The sequence below is a fragment of the Nanorana parkeri genome, unplaced genomic scaffold (assembly GCF_000935625.1).
Source record: "Nanorana parkeri isolate BGI_ZX_2015 unplaced genomic scaffold, ASM93562v1 scaffold851, whole genome shotgun sequence".
In the NCBI taxonomy this organism is placed as follows: domain Eukaryota; kingdom Metazoa; phylum Chordata; class Amphibia; order Anura; family Dicroglossidae; genus Nanorana; species Nanorana parkeri.
The window spans coordinates 428,258-448,718 of NW_017307119.1; the positions used below are offsets into that span (position 1 = coordinate 428,258).

General features: G+C 40.1%; 1 protein-coding gene across 1 annotated transcript in view; it reads right to left on the bottom strand.

Moving 5' to 3' along the window:
• Positions 1–15,393, bottom strand: part of SLC6A4 (solute carrier family 6 member 4) — a 41,349-nt gene extending 25,956 nt beyond the window's left edge. The window contains exons 1-3 of the mRNA XM_018565479.1: positions 14,949–15,393; positions 5,585–5,719; positions 3,580–3,799 (exon numbers count right to left, since the gene is read on the bottom strand). Of these exons, the coding sequence (XP_018420981.1) occupies positions 3,580–3,799; positions 5,585–5,719; positions 14,949–15,393 (800 nt within the window). The remainder of the gene's footprint in view (positions 1–3,579; positions 3,800–5,584; positions 5,720–14,948) is intronic.
• Positions 15,394–20,461: the final 5,068 nt, after the last annotated feature.

The window sequence follows — 20,461 nt, forward strand, 5'->3', positions numbered from 1 at the left end:
GCTCATGGGTATACTTCAGGTATTCTGACCGCTATCTCCGGTACATTTCCTACTGATCACCTGTGTGGTTCTGCCTTGATCATTGTATAGTGAACTGTTCCCACTGGTGCTTGTCTGCTCTGTAGTGGTGGGATATCATTTGCTCTTGGAGCAGGAACCCCCCTTTCCTTCTACATTTCAATACATATACATTCTCTACACATTAGAGAGGCGATATACTCTTTCCCATCCCTATCCCTTTACGTGGATATATTTATTTATCATTTTCAATCGTTGTTGTTGTGTTGGTATTGAAAAATTTCATATTGAATTTGTTTGCTTCCGTTGGCAATAATTTTCTGGATACGCTCACCATTCTCTGCATTTGTTTGAAAAATAGATGCCATTTCTGTTGCCCACAGTTATCTGTTCTGTTGGTTTGATTTGCCTGACTTGGATACTGGGCTGTGTATATATTGCTGTGGTGTTTGTTTTTGACTTGTTTTAAAAATCAAGAATTTAAAAAACCTAATAACATAATGGAAAGAGGAAAAAGTGCCCACCAGATTAACAGTTTATAACCAAAAAGTAGAAGGATATCCTTCTCTGTGTTTTTGAGGTTGTAAAAGTGAGGGGACCTTTAAACATATATGGTGAGACTGCCCAACAGTAAGTTTCGGGTTAAGAACATATAAGTTGGCCTACACAATATTGAGCAGAACTATCTGTAAAGATCCTGCGAGGGTGCTGCTCAATAAAAAAACAGCTGTGCTATAACAAAATACTGCCATCTGACATATATTTATTGCAGCAAAGCAGACATTGGCAAAGGTCTGGAAAAAGCCAACTATCCCCTTTGAGGAACATAAAATATGGATTTTTTGGATTTCACACAAACTACCCACAGACATTGGGTCCCTTCTATTTAATCCTCCTTATAAATTCTGACTTCCTACAGAAAAATATCTTCTTCCCTCCCATTATAGTCCTTCCCCCAACCCCCCCTCCAATGCACTCTTTTCTTTTCTACTTTTCTACTCGCTTTTATAACCTTTCCCCTCACATTTTTACCACTTCTTTTCAGTTTTCCCTCCCCTTTAATTCCACACTCCTTTAACTATGTTCACATAGAAGATACAAAGTTAGTACAGTTTCTATATTTAGATATTTATTTGCCTCGTGTTTGCTCTACTGTTCTCCAAGTTGATCTGTAACTTGGTAAACTTTCATACTAAATATACCATTGTGCTTAATTGTTATATCCCCATGTACATGGGATCTTTTTGTACTGTATTTTACTGCAAACCCACATAAAACTAATACCAATTTATTGCAACAGAAAGAAAAGTAGAGGGAACTAGTAACTATAAACCATGTCAGGTCATTAGTTGAGTGAGTCTGACCTTTGCACAAGGTAATGTATGCAACTTCCATGTAGACTCAACACTCAATCTAGTAATTTCTCTGTATGCTGCAATGGTTTAGAATAAGTATACACTTGCATAGGTTAATAATTGGTGGTTTGTCGATTAATACATTTAAGACCTTGTTTTTATTTTACTACTGTATTGTCTATTATTGTCTGTTTGCTTATAGAACTGAGCTCTGGAGAATATGTTTATGAACGTTAAACAAAATGGGCCATAATTTGAAATTAGGGCTTATTACACTCTTTTTTTTTTTAATAAATACTTGTTTTTTTAGACACAAGGTGTAGTCTGAGGATTTCTATCATTTCAGCATTTGAGAAGGAAATGTAAGGGGGTGGTTGCTATTCTCCCTTACATTGTGGCAATTTGAGGCCTTGAGGGTGGACCTTCTTTACCATAGTAGAAGCCCTACCCTTGACTGTAGGGATGGTCAATGGAGAAGAGCGCACATGTTTTGTAATACTATTCACAACAGAATGGTTATAGTAAGTTTGGTGCAGATCACTCAGAGACTCTATTACATTTGAGGTTACATCCGTCACAATGTTATGTATGTGCCTTGCAGTATGCAATGTTTAGCATTGTTCTTGTGTCTGATTGCAAACATTGTTGTGATGGCCGGGCTTTATCTATTTGCCTACGCTGACCTGACATGACATAATACCAAAACCCCTTTAGTGCGAAAAAATATAGTTTGGGAAAATATAATGGGTTTCAGTCAATCTTATTACAAACATTTTTGGATTGCTGACATATAGGGGTTGATTTACTAAAAGCAAATGGGCTGTTCACTTTGCAGTGGAATTTGCGCTTTACACAGGACGTTTCCCTTTAGTTTAGTGAATCTAAGGCGCAGCTCTGCTTACTTCCATCAACCAGTCATGTGCATTGCTCCTGATTGGGTTTTTTTTTTTGCAAAGTGAAATTTCACTAAATCCACTAAGCTAAGGCAACTTCCCCTGCAAAGTGCAAATTATTTTGCAGTGAAGGGACTCTAGAGGCTCAACTGCACGCTGCATATGCTAAATATGAAAATGAGGAAAAAATCTAACTAAAAAATCTTTTTAAGATTAAACAGATTAAAGTGAAATATGTATTTATAGAAAAAGGCTAGCGTTAACTTCCAACAAGAGAAAAAGACCACCCTCAAAGGGTTCTAGGCATTTTGTACCATTTAGGTAATTTAAAAAATATATAAATACAAACACAACAAAATCCAAGCTAAAATATATGTATAAAATCTTGTGTTACATATTGTTTCTTTTCTTTAATCAAATTATGAATGCAATGAACAGTAACGTTTAATTAACTGAGATGTTAACAGTAAATACTTGCCAAGTTCACTATTTGATTTGATCCCATGTGTATGTTTCAAGCATTCAAATAAATGCAAACAAAAGCGAATTGGTGTCAGGTTTAATCATAATACAGCTAGTTACAGTGTGTGTAGTTAATAATTTGTGTCATAATAATTGTCATGGGCACAAATGGATGTTGTGATGTAGTAATGTAATCAAAATCATAGACGTGCATGGGAAAATTCCCAAAATTCCCATATTTTCTTCTATTATTGTTCTCTCTGTTTTAAACCTTTTTTTATATCTTATCAATCTTATCATCCACTACAGGGGAAGAACAGACTCAACCAATTTAATGAAAAAACGAAACAGTAAGTTACTCGCATGAAGAAAATAACATTTTATTTCAAATGCTTTCAGATCTAAAAATCCTCTAGGCTTTCTTCTTTAACTATCCTGTATATGAAGTCACCAAGAAAATGTTTAGAAAATACGAAGACATAATATTCTAAAATATTAATCTGAAATATTTATGCTACAGCATTCTCTACTGGATTTTTCTGTTTGAAAGAAATATTCACTTCAAACATCTTAAATGTTTCTCAACTTACAGTCAGCGATATTACTGGGCAGCTTAAGTTCCCAGTTGTCCTGAAAGGAAAATCTATGTCTGCTCCACTTATTCTTCTGATCGTAACACAAGAGAAATGAAAAGCCTTGCTATATTAATACTGCTTCAGCGCCCCCACATCAATCATATCCTGTTACTTATGTCTGAAATGCTTGTTTATGTCTTATGTCTACACAGGAGCATCTTGAAACCCATCTACCCTGTGAGTGTTTTAACCTTCCCCACACTTACATGCACTTACGTGTAAAACTCCTCTGCTGGTGAGATAGAGCTGTTGATCCACGTTACACTACTGTTTTGGAAATAGTTGGTGCAGTTTTCTGTGTTCCACTCATTGTGGCAGCTGGTCCAAGGCAGTTCAGACCGGAATGAGAATATGAGGTAGTAAAGAGCCCAGGCTATAATGGTGTTGTAATAAGATGCTATATAAAGTGCTATTATACAGATAGCATAACCAATTCCTATGGGAAAAAATCATCATCAAATCAACATAATATCAATGATCAAAAATGACATTAAAATGCACCATATGCTTGCTTTCTAAATCTTATCTGCTAGTATAATGACTGGTGATGTCTTACAGGTCCCTCTACAATTATTGTACAACTAAATATGCCCGTGAAGCTCTTATTTATCCAGGTCATGGTATAGTTAGTAGTGGTTTGTTCATTCAACTGGACTTTTTTCTGTAATGTTAAAGATGTTTTGCAGTTTGTCCAAGCCATTTCTACAATTCTGAAGGTCTTCAACAATAGAGTTGGGCTCAATGTTCGAGTCGAACGTGAGTTTGACTCGAACATCGCTAGTTTTTTGTGTTCGCCGAACTATCAGGGCGTTTGGCGGGCTGTTCGCCTTTGCCCAATCAGGGCACAGATAACTGTGAGAGCCATGATTGGGCAAAGTCATGATGACTTTGCCCAATCATGGCTCACTGCTAAATCAAAGAGGCACACTATATAAGGCTGCCTACACCACAGCCCTATGTAGTGTGTTGCTGGAGTTAAAAGAGAGAGTCTACTACTATCATTGTTCTATCATTGTACTATCAGCGTTCTATTAGTGTACTATAGCTATATTATGTACTGTTATGTACTAATATCATGTATTATACTATTATGTATTATGTACTATTATGTACTATTATAGCAGTCTATTATAGCAGTCTATAATTGCAGTCTACTATAGCAGTCAGTCATAGTAGTCTATTATAGCAGTCTATAATTGCAGTCTACTATAACAGTCAGTCTATTATTGCAGTCTATTATAGCAATCGATTATAACAATCTGTTAGCAGTCGATTAGTGCATTCTATTGCAATACTCATCATGTCTGAAAGGCCAACAAGGAGAGGCAGACAGCAACAATAAGAGAGCAAGCAGCCTCTGTGTCCGCAGGCAAAAGTCGTGGTCGTGGACATGGTGCATCCTCTGCAGGCAGGGCACGCTTGTCCTTTGTTGGCTCAGAGGTTGAGGAAAGAAGTAACATGAGCCTAGAGAGAGGGGGTGCCAATGATGGACAACAAACTGGCACTCATACTCCATCAGCCACAGCATACTGCCAGGTTGGCTCCAGTGATGAGGACAGAGGCCTGATCGAACAGAGGAGGAAAGTGAGGAGGAGGCACAACCGCAACGACGCAGGATGTCATCCAGGGGCAGCCATAAGAGCAGTCACCCTATTGCATCAGGCGGCAGAGCTGCACAGGTGCAGGGCGCTGTTGTCTTCCAGCACACTTCCAGGAACGCAGCTGTGTGGGAGTTTTTCATCATATGTGCAGCAGACCGCAGCATTGCTATTTGCAATCTGTTCCCCCCTCGGATCAAGCATGGCAAGAACATCAACTTGGGTACCACGTGCTTGAAGAGACATCTGACCACCTGCCACGCAGCCCATTATTTTGATAATTGTATGGTTTTACGTGTTTGGTTCTGGTTGGATTTCTTTTATTTTAGAAATAACATGGACATATGATTTGTCTATGATTGATGTAGCTGTTGCTGACTCTATACATGTTTTTCTGTGTCTTTTGATTATAAGTTATATATAAATCGCTAACTTTCAAGAAAATCTAAAATTAATCTGCCCCTTCCACCTTTCATATCTGCATATTTTGACATGCGCTTTCCCCTGAAAGTAGCCTCATGACATGTTCAGCTAATTTTGTGAAAGGGTAACTTTATTTGCTCTTTTCAGCTCTTGATGACAGAACCACACATTGTTATTACTTCAGAGACAAAAAGACTTACCTTTAAATAATGGACATATTTTTCTCCATACAGAAATACAGCCACTTCTGTGATACTGACCCAGTGCCAGCTCCATATAAAACAGAGGAATTCCACCAAACACAGCCATAATCACATAAGGAATGAGAAAAGCTCCTGAAATGTCAAAGTTGTAAAGAAATTTAGCTTCAGTTCAGCCTTTTTTCTATATACCGACAACAGTTTCTATTTCTTCTTTACAAAGAAGTAACATGGTCACTTAGAATCCCCCAAATTCCTAATTGAAATATCCATATGTGTATATGCACATTCTTTAGACTCTTGGCGCCCAACCTGCGGCTCATGGGGTGCATGCAACTCTTTGACGCTTATTGTGTGGCCATCAGAGATCCCACAGACAACAGTCTGTATTTTGGTGTTAATTCAAGCCAGTGACAGTAAATATTCTTTTGACTGACTGGTTTGGTTTATTTATTTATTTCCTACATTATTATTTTTTTCTGCGCTGTCCATCCCTTTTCACTCTTTGTGTTATATTCCTCTGATCTTTTATAATAAATCTTGCCGACAGAAATATTAGATGTGGCACAAGTAATTTTTAGGAGGGCTGTAGGGAGCATAAATGTGGGAGTATTGAATGGCAAGGAGGCTTTAATAGCAGTGATATCTAGCAGCCTCATGTAATTTGTTTCCAATGAACTGGGACTGAGGTGAGCTTGGTGAAAAATTATAGAAATCACTTCACAACAGGACAACTCTGCTTGAACAAATAGACCCAAAACAATGATGCAAACATAGCATGCTCCTTAGTGTCCTTGTGACTGCAGGGCATTGAGAGTAGTGATCAGTAAACGTATTTGCCTAAAGTAAGACTTGATCTGCAGCAGTCAGTTGATCTGATACTTTTTCTCTGCAATATTTATTTATTTCTTAAAGGAGAATTATGAGGAGAATGAAATACACTCATCCCCACTATTAGAGCTGACGTGTGACACTAAAGCTGTCACACATCGACTCTATAGATCGAGGACTAAGGTTGGGCCATAGTTTTCCTTTAATTTTATTATTTAAACTATTTAAAACTATTGAGAAAAGAACAGGTAATGATACCAAATGGAGCAGCGGAGCATAGGAATACTGTGCAAAAGACTGGGCGGACAATTTTCAAATTTTCCCCTATGCGCTATATGTACCTACATTTACAGATTTGTATTGATCCTTACCATCTTGTCTTGAATTGTATTGTGATTGTAATGTCTGCCCTATATTGTAAAGCGCTGCGCAAACTGTTGGCGCTATATAAATCCTAAAGAACATTGTACAAATATGCTGAAGTATTTAGAAATCCTACTTAGCAAGGGCAAAGCCGTATAAGTAAAAGGTTACAACACAATGCAGAGAAATTACTGACAAGCATAACACAATTTACTGAAATCAATAGCAGCAGAAATAAGGTATAGCATGACAACATTGTAACATGCTATAACGACTGCCAATTATATTATCTAAAGTTTATCATCAAAATACTTTGTGTTACCGTATGAAGTATAGTCTGCTCTCTGCACACTCCATTTACTTTACTGTAATCCTCTTATTATTTATACAATCGCTATTAATGTTAAAAATAGATTTATAAATACACTGCCTAAGAGTATGAGGCTACCCCATCTACAAGATTCAACAGTCTGTATTTACCTAGTTACCAATCTGAACTAGGTGAAATCTGGCCCATGAGCTCTGCAAACAGGGAGCCACTAGCCTCTTCATGTTGCATATTTATTTAACAGTGAGATAGTAACAGTATATTATTGGCTACCCCCACTTAATTGAAGCTTACTGTACTTAGCCTTGAAGAAGCTCCTCTGACCATTTTTAACAAATTTCCTGCACAGATTTATAGAAGATTTTGCTTAATTGATAATAAGGATGAAAGGGAGATTGAACAACTCACTAATGTCCTCTAGGTGATGCCATCCATTAGACATGTGCACCAGCAAAAAATTTGTTTAGTTTTGTTTTGATTCGGATTTTGCATTATTTTGTTTTTTGGATTCGGGTCCGAAATTAAATTAGTTTCGGAATTCGGATTCGGACGAAATTAGTTAGCGGTAGTCCGGTCGAAATTTCATTTTTTGGATGAAATTTCGTTTTTTAGTGGTAGTCTGGTCGAAATTTCGTTTTTGGACGAAATTTCGCTGCAGCAAAATGACATTAGGAAAAATGTTTGTTTTTTTTTAGTTTGCAGAAGATGAAAAAAAAAAGTTCATACCAGACCCTTTAGGTCTGGTAGGAATGTTAGGAGGGACCCCCGCCCCTGCACCTTACCAGGCCATGTGCCTGGTAAATAAGGGGGCACCCAGGTGCCACCCACCCCCTGTGAATGAGTAAGGGGTACTTGTACCCCTACCCATTAACTAAAGGGTTAAATCGTAAATAGTGAAAAGTCCAGACTTGATAAAATCCTTTAATCGAATGCTATTCGGGTCTGTGAGCCGAGGTGTCATATGAAAAGCATTATCGCACCTCGGCTCACAGACCCGAATAGCATTCGGAAACTATGATTAGTATTCGGGAGTTCCCGATTGCTATGTAGCATTTGACAGCTGAGAATGTCAAATGGGCGGAGCGAGCTACATAGAATCTGTTTACTTTCGGGCTGAATGCCATTTTGCTGCAAATTTTCATCGGGATCGGATGGTGGTCGTGCGGCAGGACTTTTTTTTATTGCGGCGGGGGTCGTGCATCGTGATTGACACTGGATTACATGGATGGAGCCATTTTTTTTTTAAATGAAAGGGATAGTCAAAAATGTACTCTGCTTTTTTTTTTCAATTAAAGGATTTTATCAAAAGTCTGGACTTTTTACTAACTATTTCATTTAACCCATTAGTGAATGGGTAGGGGTATAAGTACCCCTTACTCATTCACAAGGGGGGGGGCGGCATCTGGGTGCCCCCTTATTTAAAGGGGTACCCCCGATGCAAAAAGGCCCCCTTGCCCGCAGACCCCCACAACCACCGGGTCAGGGTTGTGGGGAAGAGGCCCTTGTTCTCATAGACATGACCTCCCAATGCTGAGGGCACGTAGCCTGGTAAGGCGCAGGGAGGGCGCTTAATCGCCCCCCCCCTTTTCTGCCCTGCCGGGCCAGTGCCCGGATCAAGGGTCTGGTAGGACTGTTAGGGGGGACCCCACGTTTTTCTCCCCATTTTTTGGGGCTGGGGTTCCCCCTTAAAATTCCTACCAGACCTAAAGGGTCTGGTAGGGATTTTGGGGGGAACCCCACGCACTTTTTTGTGTGTTTTTACCCCGGGGTTGGGGGGGTCCTCCTAACATTCCTACCAGACCTAAAGGGTCTTGTATGAATTGGGGGAACCTCACGCTTTTTTTTTCATCTTCTGCAAACTAAAAAAAAAATAAAAAATTTAAATTTTTTTTTTTCCTAAAGACATTTTGCTGCGAAATTTCGATGTTTCTGCTTGAAAATAATATCATAAGTGATAGTCAGCACGGATTCACGAAAGACAGAAGTTGTCAAACAAACCTACTTTCTTTTTTATGAGGAAGTGAGTAATACATTGGACAGAGGAATGGCTGTGGATATAGCATACTTGGACTTTGCAAAAGCGTTTGACACAGTTCCCCACATGCGGCTAATGTATAAGTTAAGGTCAGTAGGTATCGAGCATTCCATCTGTAATTGGGTAGAAAACTGGCTTAAAGACCGTATTCAGAGAGTGGTGATCAATGATTCATACTCTGAATGGTCTGAGGTTGTTAGTGGTGTTCCCCAAGGTTCAGTGTTGGGCCCTTTACTGTTTAACCTATTTATAAATGACATCGAATTGGGGTTTCAAAGTACTATTTCTGTGTTTGCAGATGACACCAAGTTATGTAGTGGAATACAGTAATTACAGGATGTCTCCAACTTACAAGCAGATCTGAGTGCTCTGTGTGATTGGGCAACTATTTGGCAAATTAGGTTTAATGTTGATAAATGTAAAGTTCTGCACTTGGGGACTAAAAACATGCATGCGTCATATACTCTAGGGGGGGAGTATGTTTGGGGAGTCAATGATGGAGAAAGATCTGGGTGTTCTGGTAGATCATAGACTCAATAATAGCATGCAATGTCAAGCTGCAGTTTCTAAAGCAAGCAAACTACTTTCTTGTATTAAGAGGGGTCTAGACTCCAGAGATAGAGACATAATCCTGCCCCTGTACAAAGCATTAGTAAGACCTCATCTGGAATATGCAGTTCAGTTTTGGGCACCAGTTTACAAAAAGGATATTGTGGAACTGGAGAAAATGCAGCGAAGGGCGACTAAACTTGTATGCCCACAATTGGGTAATTGTGGGCATAGTGTTCTGTTTAGGCTTTTCTTCTTTTTTTTTCTCCATATCTCTATAGGTTGAACTCGATGGACTTGTGTCTTTTTTCAACCTAACTAACTATGTAACTATGTAAAACTTCTAAACACTTAGGGCTTGTTCACACACCATCAAAAACGCTTGCAAAATTCCTTGCAAGTAAGGGTAGGTAAAGTGATGGGAGGGTAAAGTGATGTAATAAAGGAAAGTGATCCGCAGTCATGTGCGTTTGTTAAATGCACCAAAAATGCACAGTGACTTCAATGCTTTTAAATGAGGCTAGTTCACACCATTGCATTCAGTTCCAGAGCTTTCAAAAAAGTACAGCAGCATACTTTTTTCTGCACCAGCACACATGTAAACACGCATAAACACACCAGAACCCAATTTAAAACAAAATTTAGAAAACGCACCAGAACGCATAAAACATGTGCATAAATGCGCATGCAGAAACGCATCTGGATTGTGCAGATTAAGGTGTTCACGGTAGTGCATTGTGGTAATGCGTGTCACAATGCACTACAAGGGCCCTGACACTTGATACCGCTCTGCACGATCTCTAACCCAAACGATGTATTTTGCTACTGGGTGAGTTACACTTATATGTGCTGTTGGGAGTCACTGATGGTGCAATAGATATGGCTGGTATTTACATCATTTTGCACACGTCCTTTTCAAATACTTAACGGCAGGTGTGACGTCATACCGATGCCCTAGGTGGATGGGAGTGGTTTCACAGCACTCAGTTGATTGGTATGTCTAGGTATATATTGTTGTATGTCTTTCACTTCACTGTTATCTCTAAAGGCCGTGACACACTGCAGACGAAGCAGCGCGGAGCAGTGGCGTGCTGCCTTTGCGAGCAGTGTGTCATGTAATTTTCTTCTGGGCACCTCAGCTGGCGAGAGCTCGCGGAGCTGAGCGTGACGAGATGAACAATTTCAACTTCAGCCAATCGGCTCGCGCGTATAAACCGGCGCGACGGGATGCGACGTCTGGCCGGTTGTTAAGCACGAGCCGATTGGCTGAAGGTGCAGTCAATCATCTGACTGCACTCAGCTCACACACTGCATGCAAAGCTCCGTGCCGGATAGCTTTGCTTCGCTCTGCACGGCTTCGCGTGCAGTGTGTCACGGCCTTAAGCCTGATGAAGGGGACCCTGCGAGGCCCCGAAAGCGCTTGCCAATGAGATACAGCTATTGGCAATAAAATATTTTGCTTTTTCAACTTATGGTGTGCTGGTGACATTTTTCTATTGACAATGCACTACAACACACCATTTATTAAAATATAGAATTAAAAATGTTTTGTTCAATGTTCTGTTCAATAAGTGCAAAAAATACCTGTTGATTTTGCCAGAAATTGTTTAAGCTGGTGGTGCACGTTACCTGGGGAAGGGGAGGAGGGAGCAGGGGATGCTGGTGGTGAACATTACCTCTGGCTCCAGCTAAATTATAGGGACGGCCCTGCTTCTTTAATCAGCTAGAGACAGTCGTCAACACCTCACAGAGCCCAACAATATTGTTGGTATAAAACTTGTTGCAGTCTGGGCTTATTCAAACAATGTTTGACCTGTATATGTACACTGCATTGGGTTACTATTTATTATCAATGGTACTCAAATGCGCATACATGGCATAAACCAACATACCTGAGGAGCCTCTTATTGCACAGGGAGATCTCCATACGAGAAGGTCCCAATCCTTCACTCTATTTATCATTTGTGTGCCACTGTCAATGATGGGCAAGGTTAGTTGCAGGTCCCCACACTGTGTACAACTCTGTGAGGACTGGCACTTGGGGTGATATCTCCCTGTCTATGAACAGCCTTAAGAGAAACCTGTGCTGAAAGAAATGCAGACTATCATTGCAGACCTCCTTGTGAAAATGCTTTTCATCTAGTTGTCTATGGCCTCGACAAATACAAACAAAGAAAACTTCAATGGCACAACAGCGGGAATAGCCTGGTATTCAATCTTCAGTGATGAGACATCTCTGAGTTTTATCCTCAGTAAGCATGCTACCCAATCTGAATGTTGGGGTGCAGGAGACTAAATATGCTTTTAAGTCTGCTGAGGCTGGATTTACACTTGTGTGTTGTGGTAAAGCACGGTAAAACATAGCTTTTACCCTGAGTTACTGCAGCACACGTTAAAGAATGGAACTATATGCACTGCAGTGCATTGTGGCGAACTGTGCTGACAACATTTTTTTTGTGTGTTAAGGTGTGCTGCCTGCCCAGTCCATAGAAATGGGCTGCCAAAATTCAGCACACCTCAATGCAGGAAAATGTGTGAGTTAAAGCATGCACAAGTGTGAAGGGGTCCTCTGTTGCTTAAGTTGCAAATAAAATATGTGTCTGTAAAGAACATACAGTAGCAAATACTTACCACATCTCATGCCTGTGCTGCTAAAAGCTGCTCTGATGAAGAAAAGTCAGGAGATCAGCATTCTTCTCTTTATGGAAAGTGGCGTATAACAGCACGAGCCGTCGGCTGGGTAAATATTTATCTTCTTAACAGGTTCATATTTTAGTTGCAACTTTATTTATTCATTCTTCCGTTATTAAGATTTTTATTAGATACAAAGGGCAAAAGTATATGTATATATCTGAACTCTGCATTACTTACTATTGAACTGTGCATTACCTCCTTCTGAACTCTGTGTTACTTACTACTGAACACTGCATCACCTGTTACTGAACTCTGCATTACTTACTACTGAATTCTGCATTGCCTCCTTCTGAACTCTGTGTTACTTACTACTAAACTCTGCATTACCTGTTACTGAACTCTGTATTACCTGTTACTGTTACTGAACTCTGCATTACCTGTTACTGAACTCTGCATTACCTGTTACTGAACTCTGCATTACCTGTTACTGAACTCTGCATTACTTACTACTGAATTCTGCATTGCCTCCTTCTGAACTCTGTGTTACTTACTACTAAACTCTGCATTACCTGTTACTGAACTCTGCATTACCTGTTACTGAACTCTGCATTACCTGTTACTGAACTCTGCATTACCTGTTACTGAACTCTGCATTACCTGTTACTGAACTCTGTATTACCTGTTACTGAACTCTGCATTACCTGTTACAATCACATTAAACATTACTGAAGCTGAAAAAGTTGGATACACTGATATTTTTACAGTGACAGTTGCACCAATGCTGGGGCTTGTTTTACTCCCACACCATGAAATGACACACACTTTATAGGCAATGCCAACAATTGTTCAGAAGGCATCCCTTCTAACTATGAATGCATATCTTGGTGTCTCTTCTTTGAAATCTGCTTGTTTTGTCTTTATACCTTCAATGTCTGCCTACTGTTTTAAAAGTCTGTAACCAACTGTTTGAGGGCATGTTAAAACTAGGGATGTGATTTGTGGGCGTGGTTACAAATAGGTTATGATTTGTGGGTGTGGTTTAAAAGTGGGCATGGTCAGTAGGCTGTCCCTGGATTTTATTTTGAAAATCTGGTAACCCTTTACAAATGTTTTTAGCAGGTCATCAGTGGTAGTATCTCTCAAGGTAGGTATTCTTTAAGTAACTGAATATATCATTTGCCCCTCCCTTTTAGATTGTAAGCCCTCACGGACAGGGCCCTCCTTGCCATCTTGTCTTGATGGTTTTGTGATTGTAATGTCTTCTTTATATTGTAAAGCGCTGCGCAAACCGTTGGCGCTATCTAGAGTTATGTTTTATTTCGCTTTCACATTATTTAGGGTTATAATTCTAAGTTTTGATTTTCATATATACAGTAGACTTGTGGCTTCCTTTTATACCAGGAATTGTGATCAGGATCCCTGCTGATTCTAAAATCAAGCAGCCACACACAGAGTCTGATCTTGCAACCTTTCTGAGAAGACTAACAGCCTTTCAGTGAGAGAGGGGAAAAGAACTGGGGGCTCATTTATAAAAAGTACGCCCGTTACACAGTATAACATAGTTAATTGATATACCTGTCAACGCAATGTAGGAATGTTAGTACAGTGTGGACCTAACTTAAAAAAATTAACCCTTTAATGTGTGTGTAATAAGGCAGCACAGTGGTTTAGTGGTTAGCACTTCCACTTTGCAGCACTGGGGTCCCCATTTTAAATCCTGGCCAGGACACTATCTGCATGGAGTTTGCATGTTCACCCTGTACTTGTGTGGGTTTCCTGCAGGTATTCCAGTTTACTCCCACACTCCAAAAGACATGCAGGTAGGTTAATTGGCTCCAGTCAAAATTGGTCCTTGTATGCATGTATGTGAGATAGGGACCTTAGATTGTAAGCTCCTTGAGGGCAGGGACTGATGTGAATGTACAGAGTGTAACGTGCAGCGTAATTCCATTAGGACAGACCACTAAGAAAAACCTGGAATCGGCCATCTTGCCTGATTTAACAAAACATCTAAAAGGTAAGAAATGTTTTTAAAAGCTTGTGCTTTAAAGCATATCAAAAACCAAACATACATAGAAATCTCAGATTTGGTAGCTGCATTAGTTTAATATTTTCAGGCTTTTTCCCTTTATTGTCACCTAGTGATCCTGCCAGTGACACACTTCCTGTTCTAGGGTACTTTCTTTACTCTTTCTATAGAGAAGCTGTGTTGTCACCCTAGGTTGCTCTTCTGATTTGAGCTCTCCTCATCACCAATATATAGGGAGGATTGGTGATATAGTTGACAGAATATCGCTGAAAAAGCGAATTATAATGTTTGAGATATTAGTTCTACGCACAATAATTTACAAGGGCTCAGGGATTATGGCAGGAATAACATGTATTTTTCTGTACTTGGAGAAAATGTACTTAGCCTGAAAAAAAGAAAACTAAAACAGCCACCACATCACAAGCCAACCAATTCTAGCAGCTCTTAATCTGTAGGGTCCCAATTGAACAAGTTTTCCAGTTTTTACTGATAGTTGAAAACCACTTAACCTGGAGGTCCCTCTGCAGTAAAATAATAATCACCAATTTTCCAAAAAATTCCCCGTTAAATAAGTAAGACTATTTGGAATACTGACCTCCTCCATTTTGGTAACAGATATAAGGAAACCTCCATACATTGCCCAGATCCACTGCATACCCAATAACAGATAAGAGAAAGTCTACTTTTTTGCTCCATGTCTCTCTTTCCCCTGTCTCTCTTTGCAAGTGATGCACCTCGGCCATGCAGGATGGAATGACAGTAAGAGTCGGGGTTGAGGTTTCGTCTATTCCATTTCTGGTGCCATTGCAAGGGGCATCAGGACTTTGTACTGCTAAGTATTTATTAGACATGTGCCCAAGGTCTGCCCTCTCTCCCGGGCAGGGGTGCACCTTGTTGTGCTCTTCAGACAGTCGTAGTGATGGCTTGCAGTTTCTCAGCAGCAGACCATCCTTTTTGCATTCTGACCTGGTCTTGCATGTCAAAGGCTCTTTCTCAGAACCCGAGGATGGGCTCTCGGTGCAAGCTGGTTTTCTCTCCATCCTGTTGGTTATGTAGAGATTTAGCTGGAGCCCATTTGGTACTATGTAGAAGCTGTGTATCCTTTATACGATGTTCTCAGAAGTAAGATCTTCCAGTTTTGACCCTGCAGAAATATAAATTAAGCATCACTCGAGGACTCAACAATAAATCAGAACACTGATGCATTAAGATAACATTGTTTTAAAGTAAAGATCTACTGAAATTGCAATATACAACTAATAACACTTATTTACTTTCTGTTAAGTGGGATTATTCTTGTGTCAATTCCCAACTCCACTACAATTTCATAGGTTAGCAGCACAGCTTCCACACAACAAAGACAGGAAACATGCATCGAATGGTGTGTTTTAGTTGTAGTTTAGTAGCTTCAGTGGTTCCACACAACAGCAAAACTGTAAGTGTCTGGGACACCATAAGAAATGGAGTTGATCTACTAAAAGCAAATAGGCTGTTTACTTTGCAAGGGAATTTGTACTTGCAAGGGAATATTCCCTTAGCTTAATGACTAAGGGGCAGATCTGCTGACATCCATCATCCAATCATGTGCAAGAAAATTTTTTATTTTTTATTTGCCTTCCTTGTAATTGGGTAATCTTTGCAAAGTTAATTTTCACCACATTCATAAAGATAAATGAAGATTCTCTTTGCATTTAGAAAATCAACCCCAAAAAGTTGCATTCACTAGAAAGGTCGTAGCAGGGAAACTTTAGAAATAAATATTATCTTGCTTGGTTCTACTATAATAAGTTAATTTAATGAACAATGAAATTCTCTTTGATGCTGATTGTGAAATTTTGCCATACCATCTTTGCACATGCAAGGTGAACACAAGTGGAAGAAATGTGTGGTACTAAAGCTGCTATTCTCATGAATAGAAGAGTAAACAATAGGTAGACTCCTTGGCCACAAGGCTTGTATTTCTAGCACATGCATAGCCAAAACGTTCTTTTCTACGATTTGGATAAAGCAGTGAAAGGTTTAAGCCCCTGTTCATTTTCTTGCCATCCTTGTCCTGTTAGGGAGACTTTTCATCACTTCCTGACCCAGGAACACAACAGGTAACGTGAGGAAACCTTACTGCTTCTTCTAATCACAACTGGAATGTTCGTGGTTTTCCATCACTTTCTGTCTTATTAATGTTCATCAGGACACTTAGAGGGGAATCTAGCTAGCAGGGACACAGACAGCAGTAAAGAACTTAACAGGTGGTTTAATCCTCCCCAACTCTATCCAAAACTATAAAAATACATTTTGGCTACAGATGTACAGTACATTAAAGGTTATGATGCTGAAGCCATGTATAACTTCTGTTGCTATTTTATACAGGACCCCCCATACGCCACAACCACATGTGTATTAATGGAAGGAATTAAGCCAGGAAACTGGTGTGGGAGGTTGAGCACCCAGTAAAGCAACTGAGCCAATTAATAAAGAGCAGAAGTTATGGCTATATGTTATTTCAGCTTCAGGAGATGTAACCATTCCCATCATCTCCTGCACCCCACTACTTTACATTTTTGGTGCTATATTTACCAACAAGTGTCTAGAAGTGACCAGACGAGGCAACAACAAAACAAAAATAAAGCATATACATGTGCTAAAATGCTGTCCACTCTTTATGGTAAATAGAGCCTTGGCTACCATTTCTTTAAAGCTCTCTCCTTTTCACAATTTATACTCCTATAATTCCAAAATAAATATTTTATATTTACAACCTGGCTATGTCTGGGATCTATCAATAAATCCTTAAGAAGCTACATCTGGGCATCCCATTCATTTCCTTCTGCTAACTACAACATGGCACCAGCTTCAGATATTACCTGTGGCTTGTTTTATTACATCCTGTGAAAGCCCGAAAAATATCAATCTACTAGCCAAAGATAGGCAAAAACAAATCACTGCCAGGCTGCCTTTATCTATGTAAACAAGTCCCTATAATTTTCAAACTGTGATCTGAAATTCAATCATGGCTAAATGTATGCAAGTTAAAGGAGAACTATGAGATGAGTGATTTCCACTCACCTCATAGTTCTAGCCGACCTGTGACAATGAAACTGTCACAGGTCGGCTCAGTAGATCGGGAGGTGAGCGAACACATACCGGTGTTCGCTCACTTCTCGATCCTGTCACGGCTCTCTGCCGTGACAGGGGGAGGGGCTGGATTCCCCTCTCCCCGCTCCGATCTGCCAGCGCTGACTGGCGGAACGGACGGGGGAGGGGGCGGGTACAGCTGGCTCTGCCTCTAGATAGGCAGAGCCAGCTGTCACTCACACAGCTGGGCGGATCCCGTCATCTACGTCGGGATCCGCTCCGGCGTCTCAGTATACCGCGAGCTGTAGCTCGCGGTATACTGAGCTTAGGGTAACGGGAGGACGCTAGTTTGTGTCCTCCCGTTACCCTAAGGAGAACTATGGGGAAAAACACTGACCCCATAGTTCTCCTTTAAAGGCAAAATAAGGGCTTAAAAAACCACTGTCCCATTAGTGGTTACATAGAGCAGGTAGTACATACTGTTCCCTGCCTAATGAAAAACATACATCTTTTAATAGGACATAAAAGGGGCAGTTACATAAATGAATGTGTTTCTTCCGGGTACTGTAGCTGAAGAGTTGTTTACACAGGATGTTGCTATTAGATGAACTAAGAATTTGCTTTAGGGCTCAATTTCATGTAAGATTTTAATCAACCGTTAGCAAGATATTTAACTGCTTGTTGACAATTGCTTCATTGGTAGACAATGGTTTTAGTTTTAAGAGCTGTCGACAAGTTGTTTAATTACCATGTTGCAAGTAATCAATATCTTATATGTAGATAAACCTTTCTGATAAAAACTGATATATCAACTGATATCTACGCAGAGGTGGGAACCAATGAACACATAAAGGATAAAAGAAGAAAATGGAAACAAGGTGGCATATAAATAAATCCTGATAATAATAATAATCAACATATAAAGCTATCTGCATTTTTCTGTACAGAAAAGTAAGATCAACATTAAAGGAGAACTATGTGGTTAAGGCTTTTCCCCATAGTTCTTCTTAGGGTAACGGGAGGACACAAACTAGCGTACTCCCGTCACCCTAAGCTCAGCTACAGCTCGCAGATTACTGAGACGCCACAGTATACCGCGAGCTACTGCTCGCGGTATACTGACACGCCGCAGCTGAAGCGGATCCAGACAATTATGTCTGGATCCGCCCAGCTGCGTGAGTGACAGCTGGCTCTGTCTATCTAGAGGCAGAGCCAGTTGTACCCGCCCCCTCCCCCGTCCGATCCGCCAGTCAGCGCTGGAGGATTGGAGCGGGGAGGGGGGAATCCAGCCCCTCCTCTGTCACGGCTCTCTGCCGTGGCAGGATCGAGAGGTGAGCGAATGCCGGTATGTGTTCGCTCATTCTCGATCTACTGAGCTGACCTGTGACAGTCTCATTGTCACAGGTCGGCTAGAACTATGAGGTGAGTGAAAAACACTCACCTCATAGTTCTCCTTTAACGTTTAATTTTGGTAGCGAAAATAGATAAAAACATATGCATGCTTCTAGCCAGACTTTAGAGGTAAAGTGTATAATATTGCATATTACCAGTGACAAGTGGTGGCTGCATTACTTTTCTTTTTTAAGGCTTTTTCCTTTATTGTAGGCTAGTGATTCTGCCTGTAACACACTTTCTGTACTAGGATGACAAAACTCACTCATTGCACTGTATCTACAGAGGGGCAGTGTTGTCACCCCAAACTGGAAGTGATTCAGTACTACAGAACACCTTATTACTCGTAACTGTCCCTCATTTGGAAAGACTAAAGCTCATTTGGAACCAAACCCCTCTGTCCATCTTTCCTCTTTAGTTGTCCCTCTTTTTGGTCTGATGTACAGATATCTATGAAAATTTTCTAGTTAACTATCAAAAGCGTTATCTAAAGTAAAACCTTCATACTATCTCTTAATTATCTTGTTTAATATATCAAAAAGCCAGTATAAAGAAAAAGTAATGGTAAAAAAAAAAAATTCTTTGTTTTGAGAAACTGACCCCATGTCCGACTTCAAAGCCTTGCAACATTCTCTTCTTAATTTTATTTGGAATAATTCTAGACATAGGATGCCCAAACGCATATTGATGGCCTCCAAGTCACAAGGTGGCCTAGGTTTTCTGGACATCTTTAAATATTATCAGGAAGCTCACCTTCGCCATCTGGCCTCCTGGTCTTCTTCCGACCCCCCGAACCGCTGGACAGAGATAAAGGGGGTGATTTACTAACCTAAACACACACCCACACCAGGTGTGTGTGATTTTCACACAGCAAAACGTATTTATCAACCAAAAAGTCTCTAAAAGCATATTTCCACTAATGCCATATATGGAAAAATCATGCACATGATGCATATATAATGCTGCTTCACAGTTTAGACAAAAATGTTTAGCTCATGCCTTTACATTCCTTGCATTCATCAACGCAAGCAACATAACATAGAGCTAATTTACACCACATTACCTTGCAATTCATTGCAGGGCTTTGCACAACACACCTGCTGGGTGTGTACACACTACAAAGGTGTTTCGATTCCTCCCATAGATCATGCTGGGAGGGAACACACTACAGAGGTGTATACACGTTCGTGGTGTGTTTAAAAGGTTAGTAAATCAACCCCAAAGAGTCTCTGGATTACCCCCCGTTCATTTCAACTCCCTCTGGCCTGCGCCGATGTCTAAAGACATTTGGCATTATGCTAGGGCTAGATTCAATTTGAACTCTCCCACTACACCATCCATCCCAGACCATTATACAGCCCTCACTCTGGCCAATAGTTCCTTATTTCACTTTAAGGATATTATACATAAGATAGACAGGACTCTCTTACCCTTTGCTGATCTACACATGAGATTTAAGCTACCATTGAGATCCCTCTTTACGTATCTTCAAATCAAACACTATGCATATTCCGTTTCCACTGCCTTAACCTTCTCCCCAATGACCCCGTTTAAGAGAATGTGCTTGGACGGACCTATTCGCAAACGTCTTATCTCCAATATTTATAGGCTTCTTAACTCGATTTAGACTGATCCCTTTCCTAA